The sequence below is a fragment of the Carassius carassius genome, chromosome 31, assembly GCF_963082965.1.
Source record: "Carassius carassius chromosome 31, fCarCar2.1, whole genome shotgun sequence".
Lineage (NCBI taxonomy): Eukaryota > Metazoa > Chordata > Actinopteri > Cypriniformes > Cyprinidae > Carassius > Carassius carassius.
The window spans coordinates 21,126,626-21,142,863 of NC_081785.1; the positions used below are offsets into that span (position 1 = coordinate 21,126,626).

Sequence of the window (16,238 nt, forward strand, 5' to 3'; positions counted from 1 at the left end):
TCATTATGTAGAACAGCGTTGAAACGTTCCTGATTTGTGTATGCATAAATGCTCAGGTGTAATTGGGCAGAATTTTGTTATATTTTGTGACGGGTGCATACTGCTGACCGACTTAGGACCAATTTTTGGCAGTATCATGTTAAGTGTGTTTTGTGAATTATTGTACAAATATTTATTACAAGAATACTTGCTAAATATGCAGCGTACCGTTGTTGCATCTCTTAATCCATCTGCTTCTTTAAAGCTGCTGCAGTATACCTGTTTATGTATTTTACTATGTTTGTATATACACATCAGTAATGTATTTTACCAGTTGTCACAATACAATGTATGACATGAAATTATCATGTACTGCTTCGCCATTTTTAGTTATTCAACAGCAAATGCTATAAATATGCTTGCTAATTCAATGTTGTGAATGACGTGATAATTGTACATGAATGAATCATAATAACAATCTGTTGAATTACTTAACTAATGGGATTTTAATATTAAAATACATTTAACCTACAAACTTCTCTCGATCCATCAAGTATATTCTAACTTAAGGTATTCTTGAGTTACAGATATTTATTTTTTTCTGAAAGAGTGTTGACACATTTATAGTAGAATAACTAAATCTTGATATTCGTGTGTTTTAGAAACTAGGCCTGACACGAAATACATTACAAACATAGATAATAAATGCTTGCTTGATTACCTACTCGGAAAGAAATTGATGTTTTCACGGTCAAGTCCCATCCATGCTCTACACTGGGCGATTTAAATGCACGCCAAATATAACCGCGTGCCAATTCTCGCGAGATAAAAGGTAAAATAATTGAGAAGGGTCTGGCTGCAGACTTGCATTCTCAGACTTGCACTCTCAGACACGTGCACTTCCGCTAGTGACATCACTTGCAGTCTTTATTTATTTATTTTTTTGTTATATTTATTGATAACTGTTTGTTTGAATCTCTCAACATTTTACAACAGTAGCCAGGTGGTGAAGACAAGAAAAAAGAAACTAAGTTACAATGTCACTTGCAATCGCTACTTGCACTCTCCGCTACCTGTGACATCACTTGCAATCAACACAAATCGTGCGTGTTGCCAATGGAGACAAGACGCTGTGGTGCTGATTAAACGATTAAAACCAAATTAGTAGGCCTACTAATATAACGTACAGGGTCCTGCAAGAAAAATACAAGAGCGGCAAATCCGTAACAGCAGAATATGAACGTAATGCACAAAGTCTTTCGTTAAGCGTTTTCCTCCTGTAGAAAAAACAAACACTTAATAGGGCATAATGCATTAAGATACATTAAGTTCAATTAAAAGACCAAATTCAAAATATAGTTATGTAATGTACTACAAGACAAGCAGATGGCTATGAACACAATGCGCAAACTTTGTCCTCCCATACAGCAAAACGCTTAATGTGGTCTAATAACAGACTAAGATGATAAAGACAATTCAGTAGGCCTAGCCTATATGTCTTGTTGTTGACTCAATGTATATACAGACCAGCAAATATGAACATGCATTATGAAATGCATTAAGTGATTTTAAAAGGATCAACTCCGTACATTCAAGCAGTCAAGTACAGAACGCAGTGCGTTAAATTGTACATTAAACGTATTCCTCCTATAGAAAATCATTGTAAATATTATAAATAAAACACATTATGTAGCTTAATGGACAAAGACAGTGATTTAAACGAGTTGTAGACAGTTTATTCTATATGGAAAAATGCTTAACGCGAAACTTTGCGTCTTGCGTTTATTCTGGGCTCACCTGATTGCCTGTACATATTAGTATTTTAATAATATAGAGAAGCACATTGAGTTTGGCCTTAATCATCTTAGTCCATTATGCCACATTTTGCGGTATGTGAGGAAAATACTATATACATATTCATTAAAATAATGAACTGTATATTTAATTTGAATGTTTGACCAGCCCTAACAGTCTTATGAATTGTGTATGTTTCCTATACACATACACACACATATATATGTATATGATTATCCTTTAAATTACATTTTTCTTATTCGCTCTTTGTTCTTCAAAACTGGAGCAACTTCAAGTTTGAGAAACGGTAGAACACATTTTCTTTCTATTCACAAAGGCAGCAGAGCAATAGTAGTTACATCTTGTATTTATGTTATATAACATTTTCACATGGGTTATTGGAAAAGATGGCATAAAAATGTTAACCCACTAAGGAATAAAATATAACTTAATTTACACTTATAAATTCCATGAACAAAATCTAACATTAGAGATCCAGCAAACATCCAGTTTGCAGCTACTGTTTTACTTGCTGGCGTAGGCCATTATCTGCTCCTGTGGGTAGAAGAAAAATATAACTTCAGTAAGTGACTTACAAGTAAGCAATATTCATAATTCACAAATGCACATCTTCCCACTTTTGATCATGAAGGGCGAGAAGTCCTCCTTAGATCACATTTGAGGCACTTACACAGGCTGTAATGTCTATATCAGAAACACCAAATGTGGGAGATATCCCTCAAGGCTTAAGACAAGTTACTGGCCCTCTGGTTGGAAACGCTTAGTAAAGGAATGAAGCCATTTCATAAGAGTGGCCTGTAATAAAAGGAGTGTGAAAACACAAGCCAACACCACTATGCACAGCCCTGCAACTCCACCCACACACTTTCGGTAACAGTAAATTTAGGGCTAAACATAACCATAGTAGTAGCTCCTGACCATGTAAATTACAGGCATGGATAGGAGTAGAAAGGCATGTAATCAGAGGACAAGATGGGGGGATGGGGTGACAGAGGGGAAGAAGTCAGAGGAAGAGCGAAAGGGGGAGCAAAAGTTGGAGAGGTGAAAGAAGACTGAAGCTGGAAGCACAACAGAGGCACAGATAACAGAAATGAATGAGAACAAGAGCGGATTGCTACAGAGCTGAAGAAAAGAACAAGATCCAAAGATCTAAAAATCAAAAAAATCTAAGATCCAAAAATAAAACTAACATTTTGAAGGAACTGTGGAAAGAATAAGAGATGTGATCATACTTTAAGTGGAGGCAGTGCGTTGGTAGCCTGCAGGCCGAAGGTCCTCAATAGAACCATAGGGGCGGCATTAGTGGAGTACAGTCTCTTCATGAGGTCAATGGCTGCCATCATAGGAAGATTGTGTCGCTGACGTTCAGTCTCAAACTCCAACAAGTGCTGCATGGCTCCTAGAGTTCAAAGGATCAACAGTTAAACAGTAAAGCATGTGAAGTACTCTCTTTTTTTCCTTCTTCAAAAGTTGTCCTTTCTGTTATCCATTTGGTGCTTTTTGTCTGCACATAATTTACACCTGCAGAAATCTGTGCAGATTTACACAATAATCATATGCCATTAACTTTTACACATCCTGTGTCTTGCATCAGAATTTTTTTTATGCTTTTAAAAAGCATTCAATCAGCAATATGAAGGTAGTACTTTCCGCTTAATTTCATACACTTTACTGCATATAATAAAACTCCACAACAAAAATTTCAGGTGACTTTGCTCCAAAATCAAATATCTGCAATCTGGATGAATATGGAAAATATCAGTTACTGCTTTTAATTAAACATATATGAATTTCTTAGAATGAATTTCTAAGAAACTGATGTCAATAATTCCAAAAACAAGGTTTCCATTTGTGGACGCAAAGAAATTTATGAGCAGTTCTTGGCAGGAGTTACAACAAGTAAGAACACTGTATACCCCTTCAATATAAGGAAATGGAAAAGAGCTTATGAAAAACCACAGATAGCTCCACTGGGCTATCAAAAGTATGCTACTTCAGGTATGAAATACTCTATGATCCGAATAAACAGCAGAAATTTCCAACCAAACATTTCTTGTCACGTTTCTTCAACGTGAGGCAGCTCTTCACTATATAGCTTAACATTTCTGAGTTTCTTATTAGATAAGCTCATTACATGACTTCATGTAATGTTTATTAAATGAAAATATTTGATGTATATATGTGAAAACTGTCACACAAGTACAAATCCAGTGAACACATACAGTACATTCGGCTTGACTGCTGCTAATGCTGAAACACTCACCAAGGTCTTTTCCGTTAAATGCTGCTTGGCTGAGAACTTTTGTGAGATAGGCCACATCGCCAAAGCCTAGATTGGCACCTTGGCCTGCTAAAGGATGGACTCTGTGTGCAGCATCTCTGAAATAAGAAAGATCAGAAAATATAGAGAGGAAACCTTGAGACAGGAGCCATATTGAGCTTGATCAGCCAAACCTGCTGAAATTTCCTCCTTGTGGACCCCAATACCTTAGAAATTCCTCATCACGTAGGTTTAAAGTCTCAGACACCCACATACAGCTGTGCTATAAACCTAATATTTCTCCCTTGTATATACATGTGCTTCTATTCTTATGAAAACCACTCTTAAATTCTGAACAATTATTAAAATTATGAAAAAAATACTCAAACCCAAAAATCATTTCATGCACTTGCAAGCATACCCAATGATGGCCACTCTGTGGCGGATGTATTCTGTGGCATGGCCCATGCCTAGCGGGAACATAACCCGGCTCTTTGGGCCAATACCTGCAACACTAGGTGGAAGCTGACGTGCAGAGCCGCTGTCGGGCATCAGGACAGAAAGAGCCGTCCGGAACAGAGAGCCGGCAGTCTCCACCAGCTCAGAATGGTTCTCATTACTCCACTGAAGAGAGTGAAACAGAGAAGTAAACAACAGTGGAAATGGCACCAGAAGAATGAGGTGTGCAAAAATCTCTATTCGTTATAGAGTAGTTGAGCTTAAACTTGATGGGAGAGCCAAGTGGAGAGCCAATTAAAAAACAATCATTCCAAATCCATATGACTTTCTTCCTCTCATGTAATAAGTAAAAGGATGAAATTAATGATTCTCAGTTCATTTTTTGATTTTTATTATTTTCTGTCCAACTAAAGTTCTCTCATCAAATGACAGGCTGCAGTAAAGGGCAGAAAAAAAAAGTGTTTTCCACTGTTCACTTTCAGCCTTACAAATGAAGATTGAAAAAATGAAAAATCTTTAATGGATCCAGAAATCAATCTGGAACCAAAATGTACACAGAGGAGAAGATTTCCACATGATGAACTAAAATTCTTATAGAACAGCCTGTTCAAATAAAGCTGATATTACTTCAGAGCAGTGTGCCTTTCAACTTGACCGAATTGATAAAATATATATATATATATTCGGTCAAGTTAAAAGACACACTGCTCTGAAGTAATATGATTTTTTTTTTCAACACCATCAACACTAGTATTTTTTTATTAATAAAAATGTTGGAAAACAAACAGGAAAGCAAAATTACCAGAGTTAATACCTTACACCGGGGGGGGGGGGAGGGGGGTCTCTGAAAATTGTGTAGTCAAAAAGGCTGAGAACCACTGCTTTAGAGGACTTGTTGGAATAGAGCACAGCATGGACTCCTTCAAATGACAATTTTATAGTGCTTTCTTGTTCCTTTTTGGATCATGACAGTCCCTGGTCACTGCTGCTTTTTATTGCATGGGAAAAAACTGCATAAACTTCCTTCAATGGAACACCACAATTTTGAAGAAATAAAAGTCATATGGGTTTAGAGCAACATAACATGATTTTTATTAATGCTATCTTTATCTTGAAATCTAGAGGTAAGCTATACCTTCTTCCTTTTGTGCACTCAAAACACTAAAGTCTTAAAAAGACAGGTATTTCAGCAGAGATGCAAGAAGCGTGCCTTATTAAAGTAAAATTCTGAGCAGGCCACAAATTTGAGTTTGGTCTGTAGAAAAAACATTTCGTGGAGTAACGACCAACACTGGCAAACCTTGGGCTTAATTAGCAAACCAGTTTTGATGGCAAGCGTGACTCAGATGCAAAATGCCTATGACCAGTAAAAATAGCCAGCTTGGGGAAAAAGGAGTTTCTCTGACGGAAACACAAACAAGAAGGAAAAAGGGTGTGAGGGTCAATTTGAGGGTATTCAGCCAAAATGGAGAATGCGGAGCACAGATATGACATTTAAATCAAAAACAACTTCTTTGTTATGTTATTCTACATACTAAAATATTGCAAAAGCACTGTAATAGCACAGTTTAGGGAGGTGGACTATAAGTGTGTCAACAGTGTCAGTGTTTACTCACAAATGCAGAGTTAATGGCATCCACAAAGCTCTCTTCATCCAGCTGTAGAAGTTCTTCAGCATGCGGATGACTGGTGGACCAGACCAGCGAGCTCTCTGTGTCTGACAACTGCACAGCAGACACATACACCACATCCACGTTACAAACACGTGTATGTATGCATGTATTTTCCATTTGACCACTAAGTGATATCACGATGAGCCAATGAAACAAATCAAGTACAACTGAGATTATTTACAAGTAAAATAATCTCTTAAAGTCAGCTCACAGGAAGCATTGCAATGGGTCCACTTGGTAGAAACCTCTGCCAGGCTACGTTATTTTCTGTGGGCTGAAAAACGATATCGCAAGGTTAATACATTCAGTGCAACCATATTTCCTCTGTAATGAAACATATCTCAGCAAATTACAGAATTCAGTAAGTTGTGAAAGAAAAAAACACGAGAAGCAATATGATTTGAACTTGAAACTGGAGGATTATCATACCTCAGACAAATGCAGAACAGCGACGGCCGCTGACTGATCGTAATTCCATTTGACTGTGGGGATGCCAGCCTCTCTCCGCACCATTGAGTTCGGTCCATCAGCACCAATCTGAAAGAGACAAATCATACCTACCTTAAGAAATGGAGGATTTGCTTATGTAGGCTGTGCACTCATCTGTTTGTGATACCAAAGGAAACACTGGATACATTCTACATACCAACAGCCTGGTGTGGAGAGTCTTTCCATTAGCTAGAGTCACCTGAACCCAAGGGATGGACTCAGAGACATGGTAAGGACGGGGCCAGATGTACTTCACCACTTTTGTTCGGTACTGCACTTTAACATGGTCTGGTTTAGACATGAATGAATGAATGAATGGTTATCAAAAAATCATTACACATTAAAATGCAACAAAAAGAGCATTAGTCCAAATCTTGTTCAGTTCCCCTTGAGAAATGGGAAAAAATCCAAACAAACAGGGTTTGGCTGTGACAAGGTCAAAAATTAAGGATCATCGAACCACCTCATAAAACACAAAGCTGTTTTCCTTTCTCTGGTTGAGGCCTGCTAACATTAACAATTGTCTTAACTGCTTTGGCAAGTCAGCCATGGCTGACTAATGGTGTTTATCTACAAGCAAACCATGCAATACAAAAGACCAACTGCCAATATCCTGCACACAACAGAGAACGAAAGTAAAGGAAGCAGAAAATCCACTTTTCTTAAAATCAATGGCGGTCTAGGCACATAAAAAAGATCTGGAATTATACCTACTTTTCGGACCATTCTGTCCACAAAACTGAACACTAGTTATTGCGCATGGATGAAAAATATTGGCTTCTTGCTGATTTGAAAGTAGAATAACAAAAAAACAAAAAAAAAGCGCTGGCAGATGCATATACTTTTTGTCTAGTACTTCACCAGAAATAGCAGACTGTTAAAAAGCACCAACTCGACACAAACACGTGAACACATGTGCTACCGCACATCTGTTAAATGCAAGATGCGTTTTAAAAAAGGCCTGTTTTTAAAAATATGCTGTTTTACAGAGCATGGCATGGAAAAGCCAAATGCAGAGCCTTGGAACGGTTTAGTTCATTACAACAACAAAATGTTACAGTAAAATGCTGTCCGTGCTCAGGCACCCCAAGCGAGCGAGATGCTACGACTGGAAAGGAATGTGGTTTTTCAAATGGGTCAATAGACCACTGCACGTGTCTGAACAGGGTAGCAATTCTCGTGGGTCTTTTGACTCCCACCAAAAGTAATGTGCAAGATGATCGAAATAGCAGGAAAAACACGGATGCACACGGAGGTGGAATCTTTAGGGGAAAAAAACAGAAAAAGAAATATGTTCAAAAGGAGTATAAGTACAAATAAACATTTTGCCAAGACGGGAAGGAACGACTTGTGGTGACATCATTTGCCAAGCCATCCCTAAAACTAGTTAACAGGGAACCCACTCAGAGACGGCAGGACCCTGCTGGGAAAAACATTTAGCTACATGGAAAAAGCACAGCGAAAGCAACGATTAAGGATATATCATCATGTAATGATCAAAGTTCAGTGTGCGAAGCAATGATTATAAAAACAAACACATAAATCGATCCATAAACCAACATTAAAATGTATCCGTTACCAGAGAGAGTCTGCAGCTGTTTGGTGAGGGCGGCCACAATGACATCGTTCTCAACGATGTATGCCATCTCTTCCTGCAGATTGTCCTTATCAAATGTAATCAGAGCATCTGAACAAGCATCCCAAACCTAAAGCAAAGAACCAAATTATTGCTGTGGTTTACAACTCTATCCTTATGCGACCACTCAGGCGATATTTATGGATTTCCAAAAGAACACGTGCTCCATTGAACTTGAACACATCAAAGCCGTTTGACTGAGCGAAGAGTTTTGCCAGATACTCTAACCAAACATCAGCCACCAACAGCCTTTGAGGTTGCACGGTTGACTTTGTAAATGCACTGGGGTGAGGCAGAAATGTAAAATGCCATTCTTTGTGGCGATTTATGCTTGTATTTATAGTTAAGCTAATAATAAATAACAAATATGCGAACATTACTGTCAAGCTAAGTTTGTTTTATCCAAGTTGCCTTGCAACTTTGTTAATAAAACATGGTTTTAAATGCAAAAAGCTCTTGGGGATTGATGCAGCTATATTTTATAAATCTAAAATGACGTAACTAAGGTGACTGGCAAACAATTAAATCCATGAATAACATGGATTCAGAAGGACTGTTCTATCCTTTCTGTTCTACAGCCATGCTAAAACCACTAATAGTAGTGGTTTTTGCCATTTTTGATACATGGTTACATGAAAGATTTAAAACGTGACCAACCCGCTATTATAAGGATTTTACGTGTAGGAAAAACACAGCCGTTGATACGTTTTGGAAGTGCTATGTACCTACGTGCAGTGACTGCCAAATTAAAACGTACCTTGCCAAAATTACCCTTTTGGCATGAAAAAAGGTTCAGACCATTATGGAGGAAAAAATCTAGCTGATAGCACTTTAGGGAACCTCCATACTTTTTTTTTCATGTACATGGCACTTCCCAAGCCCACTTTAGTTGCTTTCCTTCAACCACTTGAATTTAATTGGAGGGCAAGAGGGAACCCAGCTCAGTTCCTTTTGCAGTTTCATCCTTGTTTGGACATAAATGCACTCACAAACAAAAAGGAAAGGTATAATGGGTGAGGTATATCACTATATAAAGTGCACTCTGATGACACCCCTTAGTTTGCCCAGAAACCACAGGATTTCTTTCTGGCAGTGAGAAACACACACATTACAGGAGAAACCCCACCACAGCATAGTAAACGAAGGGCCCTTTTACTTGTGATCTCCACACTCTCCACAGATTTTAACTCCTCTCCCTGCATCTCAAATGAATCTTCGTAATTAGTAGACACAGTTGGATTTATGTCATCCCGCTAAATAAGACTCTGATCGATAAACTGTGGCCGCAAGCAAAACCAAGCTTAACCATGAGGTTCTCCATCTCTAATGTATGTTTTGTATTCAGAGGCCGTGGTTCTGTAGCATTAATTTATGGGTGGTTGCTTATGGTGTGATGAGGCAACGACGGTGAGCAAAACACAATACAGCTGTTTTTAATAGAGTCGCCTCATACGCTCATGAAAATAAGCAGGTAAGGTCATAGTAAATAACTGTGTTGGTTACACATAATGTGTTTTACTTTAGTGGTTAGTTGCTTTTAAATGACTTGAGTTTCTTTTGGTGTGATATTTGATTACTTCAGTTACATTTTCACTTGTAAAAAAGAGCCATGGTACTACTACAATGTTTTGCTGGACATTCTGTGAAGCACGGTAATACTGTGGTGCGTAAATATGATAATCATTCAGTAGAATGTGATACTATCATTACATAACAGCACCGCCCAAGTAAGCATTGTATAACCGCATACTAGTTTTACTGACCTGCATTTTATTATACGGCTTGCATCTCATATTTGCAATATGATCCCAAGCACCAAGACCTGTAACACAATAGAACATGATTAAAAAGTTGATCCTTTATGATATCCAACCCGAACAAAAAGCAAACTAAATGTAGTAATGGAAAAAAAGTACACAGCGCTACCTACTGACCTACTTCCTGGGGAATCTTTCATTTACAAACATTATACTGTAAATAGTTTTAATGACAGGAGTGCAGTTTCAGAGCTCTGAATGGAACAGATGTATTTATCCTCACCACAGACCTTGTGATTGGATTGTGCCTCCACAATACCCAAAGCACTGGTTCTAAATGATGCCCAACATTGCCCATAATGCAAACATGCATTCTGTGGACAAAAATCAAAAGCTTGTGTTTCATTTAACATTACACACTGTGTAGCCTGGCAACATAGGGCAGCTCACTTTCTGTGGCAACACATCTTCTACTGTTTGTTTGTTTGTTTTTTGATCATACACTTTCTGTACTTCTTCATTTTATAGTGTATGAAAAATTAAAGTCATTAATGACAAAATAGAACCATTTCAATAAAACAATATATTCTGTTCCCCAGTGAATTATTAGATACTATTATTTATTATTATTAGTTAAGAATTGATTATTTTTGGATAAACTACTCCAGGTAGATAAAATGGCTTGTAGGTGTTCCTCTGCAGTGTTATATGAACCACACAGAAAGAACATTACAAAAGCTACACAAGTCCGTACCACTTAGAAGTGTAGCTGAGCCTGGGCTGATGGAGCTGACCCGTGTACTGTAGGTCTCCGGGACCCTGTCCATCTCTTTTTTGTGACCAGCTTCAAGCAGAAGAATCTTCTTCCCTGCCAAATTTGGATCTAGACCTGAATGATGTACACAGATTAAATGCAGGGTGATTGATTTTCTTTCTAACATCCTCTCTAAATCAGTGATGTTGTTTCTCCTCTCATTTTGCATCCTTTACCAATATATCTGAACAAGAGCTTACTAAAGTTTGCATAAAATCGGAGCGTTGATTGCACACTGCTTACTTTAGCATCCTACATGAAAACGTCACATTGTACAACCGCATTTTCACCCTTCACCTCCAGCTAAAACACTTTCATCAAGCTAAATAGCAACCTCTTTTTTCCTTTCCTTTTTTTTGCGTGATAAACAAGGGTAAAGAAAAGTCACGGGATTTATTTATTTGTTTTTACAACTAGGAAGTGTACTTCTGCAGCGTGGGGGAGTGGAGATGAGGGGCAAAAGCAGGCTGGTACCGGTCAGCTCTTTCATTGACACTCACTCACTCACCCAAAGAACATGCCATAGCGGTGCCCACCATCCCCCCGCCGGATATTATAATGTCAAAGAGCTGGTTGTCTGAAGTGCTGGATTCCTCATCGCGCTCGGAGGACGCGAATCCTCTGAACGCCCTCCGTGCGACACACCGCCGTCCTGTCCCGAGCACCGCTAGCTTAGCTTTCGCGAAAGTGAACATTCTAGCGGGAAAACAGACGTGAAACAACTCGTTACAGCTAACAAGCCTTCAAGAGAATATCTAAAACTCTTCTTTATATCTGTCCTGTTATTGACAATAACGGCATTCTATCTGTCATCCAGCCATGTTGTTGTACGAGAACATACGTAAGAGTTCTGTTTGTTACACTCCTTCCGGATTTTAAAAGCCACTAAAATTAAGAAAATTAATCATGGACATTTCCAAAACATTTCATCCGTCTTCACTTTACAAGAAGACATACAGCACCATTTAATGACGAGAGTAAATGCTGTCTTTTAAAGTACTTTCACTTCCCCGCTCTTGTTCAGAAGTGTTTGAGATGGAAGCATGTTAGCTTTAGCGCCACCTTCCGCCGTGGAGGACACAATCAAGGGCGTTTAGTTTATGAACATAGGCCACAGGTATCTGTGTTTTACTGCTACAGTACATACAGTGTTTGCTGAGAAACAGATGCTGTTTTGTATCTAGTATTTCTGGAGGCCATAGGACATAAATGTGTAAATGTGAACTCAGGATTCAGTGCTCAGGCTCCGGTGCGTGGAGACTGTCGCTGGTGCAGAGATCACGATTCGATTGCCGATTCCAAAGAAATTGAGCACGTCCTGATCTTTGATGTCCTTATAGCGGGCCTGATCACACTCCTCTAGCTAAGAAAAAACAACAACAGACAAAGTCAATATCTTGATAACATAAAATGCTATTTTCTTTCACATATAAATAATCGTTTTGGTAATCGTTTCAATTTTATTTTAGCTAGTGATTGCATTCATGGAAATCAGTGCTGCCTGTGGGACGTTGTTCATCCATTCCAATATTAACTAGATTTAATGCAGTACAAATATTCCATGTAGACTCCCAAAATGTTGTTTATAATAGTTTTGCTTATAGATTAGATTCAATTTTATTGACATTGCACATGTAAGGTACAAAGCAATGAAATGCAGTTAGCATCTAACCAGAAGTGCAATAAGCAGAAAGTACAGGATATACAGATATACAGTGTCCACAATATGTTATAAATGTACAATAAATAAACAGATAAGGCTATGGACATAATTTACAGATTTTTAAATACTATCAGCATGATATACAGATAGGTGTACTATGATCATACTATACAGATGGTACAAATTTTAAATAGTGTTTTTAATGACAAAATTACAGTTTGGTGTCTGTTTCTTTCAGCTCCTTTCTTATTTCAAAAGTAAAACAACTCATTAATCCAACAAACAAACTAAATACAGATTTCCCACCAGATCTCTCCTACTTTAGATTTCTCTAGATCTGAAGAGGGAGACAATGTGCACTTTATGGAAAGCCAGCTGTCCTGTAATGAAGAAAAGAATAAGGCTGAACTATCTCTTGAGCTGCATTTGGAGGCTGTGAAGGCTAAACGAGAATATAGATCTTCAGCATCAGAATGGCCTGGAGAAGAGGCTCCTGCTGATTTCCCTGCTCACCTCGAGCACCGAATAGATACTTAAATCCGAAATACTGCAGCAGAGCATCAGCGATCATGATGGGTGAAACTCTGAGAACCGCAAACACCACAGGTCATTCAAATTTCAAAAGCGATAACGATGTTTGCAAAGCTATTATCTGAAACATACAGTACATCTTCCACTCTTGTCCTCAGTTCAAAGGTGATTCTGCTGAATCTGAGTTCAAATGGAGTCGAGGCACCAAGAACTACTGGATCTAACTCTCTGGGAACGGTGACAGAGAGACAGAGGAAGCCTCTCCCCCAGGATTCACAGAAAGCCAAAGAGGAGTGTCAGAAACAGTTTTGTGTTGCTCCCATCCCTGAGAAGGCCTCAAAGCCTCTTCATGATGACCTCATCCATGAACAAGAGCGCTTGAGGAAGGAAGGTTGTGAGCAGAGGAGAGATTTCCTCTTGACCACGCAGAAGCCCTTCAGTTTCCACAAGAGGGAGGAGAAGAAGCGAGAGAGGCTGAAGGAGGAGACGGCCTCTGCTGATAATAGTGAAAAAACAGAACCAGTTTGAGTGAGGAAACCTGTACCGAAAGCGGTCTCAGAGCCCAGGTTCTCTTAACAGCTGAAAGGTGCCATTTATTTGAATATTTAATTAAAAATAAAAGTATAATATATTATTGTATATGCTTATGTATGTACTAAACATATAATGTTATATATTTAATTGAAAATCTAACATATTTAAAGGAATAGTTTAGACAAAAAGTTTCATTTGAATTTTTAATTTGAAAATGTGCATTTGATTTTAATTGAATTTATTGTAAACATTAAAACATCATCTTTTACTCATCGTCTAAAACTGTTTTTATGTGATGCTGGTTCAGAGCAGGAGCAGCAGAGGAAGATTTGCATTCATCTGCGAGCTCAGGAGACTCTGAAAGCCTCCTGAGCACCCATTCAAAGGCAGGAACCCAGTATAGATAGACCCACAGTGCTCAGAAGAACAAACGCTTCTTGGACCAGAAGCTGTCCTTCAGACCTAAAACTAACGCTGCCATGTCTGACTTTGACAAGCTCCTCCAGGCCTTTCAGCACAAGGCAATGGAGGCAGCAGAGAGGAGATGTCACTCACTGTAAACCCTTCCAACTGCACACATTCACAGGTTGCTATTTGAATTGAGTTTAGATTCCTTTAATTCCTTTGAGTTTAATATGTACTTTTTCATTGACTAGAAATCAACAGACAAGATGAATCTGAAGAGAAGCAGTTCATTTGGTGCTTACACAACATATGCTGCCAGGAAAAGATCCATGGCTGTGAGGTGAGCCTGCCGCTTTGTATCTTTTCATAATTGTAATTTTAAATAATAATTTTCAACTTTTCAGTGACTAAAATCAATAAAACCAATTAAACGGATCAAGTTTTCTTTTATAATACACATCCATGGTTTTAGCACAATACACTGTATTCCAAAGAAAGTAATTTTCATTAAATCTCATTGGCTGCACAGGCTATTGGTTAATATTAATGCAAATAGCTATTTAAGCATGGTTTTGGGCTAGTATTGTAGGTTCAACATTTCTAAAATGCACTTTCAAGGATCTTTCCAATATTTAAACACAAATTAAATTAAATTAAATTTGTTAATGTACTGTGTTAGAATTGTATGGCTATTTAAATAAAGCAAGAAATAATAATAAAATACATTATTTAAAGCAATAAAAAATTATATGAAATAGATTTGCATATTAGAAATATATTCAGAAATATTTGATCATATTACAGAAATAATATCTGTTACTTAAGTTATTTTTGTGTTTGCCCGGGTGTCCACTAGTGGTCTCACTTCCCCATAGGCACCTCAACGCAGGCACTTCATTTCCCACAAAGCCTTGTCCCTTCATCACCATAATTGCACACCTGTAAAATTGCACTCAGGTGCCTTCACTTTCATAGTCATTATCCTGTCTATTTAAACCGGTCTGTTTTCTGTCTGTGTCATGGAGTCTTTAATTTCCTTCACCCAGTTTCCTTGCGGTCCTTGTGTTTCTAGTTTCTAGTTCCTTGTTTCCTGTTTGTTTGTTTTGGACTGATTTCATGGTTTTGACCCCCTGCTTGTTTTGGATTTTGCATTTTGGATTACCCAATACACACATTTGCTATTGGGTCTCTCGTCTCCTGTGTCCTATCGTAACAGAAGGACTCCATCCGATCAGATCCAGCAGTGTTGGATTTTGTCTCCGTTCCCCAGCCAGCATGGAGGAGCGGAGGAAAAGATTCATGAAATTAACCACCCTCCGTCAAAGGGGGAATGAGGTGGGTGGTGTGGCACAAGAGTTCTGGACCTTGGCGGTGGGGCTGGGATATAATGATGCGGCCTTGAAAGACTTTTTTAACATCTGTTTAGACAACCCCGTGCCGGAGAGGGAAATGAATGAGCTGGAGGCCTTTGATTTTTGGGGGTTCATACTGTACCTACAACATCGGTCTCAGTGGGATACCCCAGCCACATCTGTCTCTCCCGGTGGGATGGCCGACTCTAGACCGGGGTCTACAGACAGGAGGACCGCCAGGCCAGCACCACAGCACAAGCTGGCCGCCAGCCCAGCGCCACAGCTCAATGTGGCCACCAGCCCAGCACCACAGCGCAATGTGGCCGCCATCCCAGCGCCACGGCACAAGGAGGCCGCCAACCCAGCGCCACTGCGCAAGATGCCCGCCGGCCTAGAGCCACGGCACAAGATGGCCGCCGGTCCAGCGCCTCTGCACAAGATAACAGCCACAGGTGACCCTCCAGAGTCGGGTCAGGTTCCCGTTGACCCTCCAGAGTTGGGTCAGGTCACCCTTAACACTCATGAGTTAAGCACTACCACAGTTAGACCTCAGGAGTCAAGTCACCGACTATCTTCATGGGCAAAGTCAAGTCACCGACTATCTTCATGGGCAAAGTCAAGTCACCGACTATCTTCATGGGCAAAGTCAAGTCACCATTGATCTTCATGGGCAAAGTCAAGTCACCATTGATCTTCATGGGCAAAGTCAAGTCACCATTGATCTTCATGGGCAAAGTCAAGTCACCATTGATCTTCATGGGCAAAGTCAAGTCACCATTGATCTTCATGGGCAAAGTCAAGTCACCATTGATCTTCCTGGGCAAAGTCAAGTCACCATTGATCTTCCTGGGCAAAGTCAAGTCACCATTGA

At 39.1% G+C, this 16,238-nt stretch overlaps 1 protein-coding gene and 1 pseudogene across 3 annotated transcripts; one reads left to right on the top strand and one right to left on the bottom strand.

The window, feature by feature from the left end:
* Positions 1 to 2,122: 2,122 nt before the first annotated feature.
* LOC132111740 (ubiquinone biosynthesis monooxygenase COQ6, mitochondrial-like) lies at positions 2,123 to 11,945 on the bottom strand. Of its 3 annotated transcripts, none has more exons than XM_059519324.1 (13): positions 11,883 to 11,945; positions 11,391 to 11,578; positions 10,823 to 10,957; positions 10,075 to 10,133; positions 8,255 to 8,381; positions 6,833 to 6,963; positions 6,616 to 6,723; positions 6,398 to 6,460; positions 6,130 to 6,237; positions 4,476 to 4,678; positions 4,058 to 4,173; positions 3,027 to 3,193; positions 2,123 to 2,328 (listed from the first exon to the last, which is right to left on the bottom strand). In XM_059519324.1, the coding sequence occupies exons 2-13, from the start codon at positions 11,575 to 11,577 to the stop codon at positions 2,299 to 2,301; spliced, it is 1,434 nt and encodes a 477-aa protein (XP_059375307.1). In that variant the 5' UTR covers position 11,578; positions 11,883 to 11,945; the 3' UTR covers positions 2,123 to 2,298. The 3 variants fall into 3 exon arrangements, with proteins under 3 accessions (XP_059375307.1, XP_059375306.1, XP_059375305.1); XM_059519323.1 differs by lacking the exon at positions 11,883 to 11,945 and adding an exon at positions 11,724 to 11,876; XM_059519322.1 differs by lacking the exon at positions 11,883 to 11,945 and having other exon boundaries at positions 11,391 to 11,876.
* LOC132111943 (protein FAM161B-like) lies at positions 11,851 to 14,213 on the top strand (annotated as a pseudogene).
* The last annotated feature ends 2,025 nt before the right edge of the window (positions 14,214 to 16,238 follow it).

Bases quoted from the DNA above. Each gene is read 5' to 3' on its own strand.
- LOC132111740 (XM_059519324.1), bottom strand. From the start codon at position 11,577: ATGTTCACTTTCGCGAAAGCTAAGCTAGCGGTGCTCGGGACAGGACGG. The intron at 10,134-10,822 runs GTACGGACTTGT...ATTGTGTTACAG, and splicing joins CTCAGCTACACTTCTAAGTG to GTCTTGGTGCTTGGGATCAT. The intron at 8,382-10,074 runs GTCAGTAAAACT...TCTTTGCTTTAG, and splicing joins AGCCGTATAATAAAATGCAG to GTTTGGGATGCTTGTTCAGA.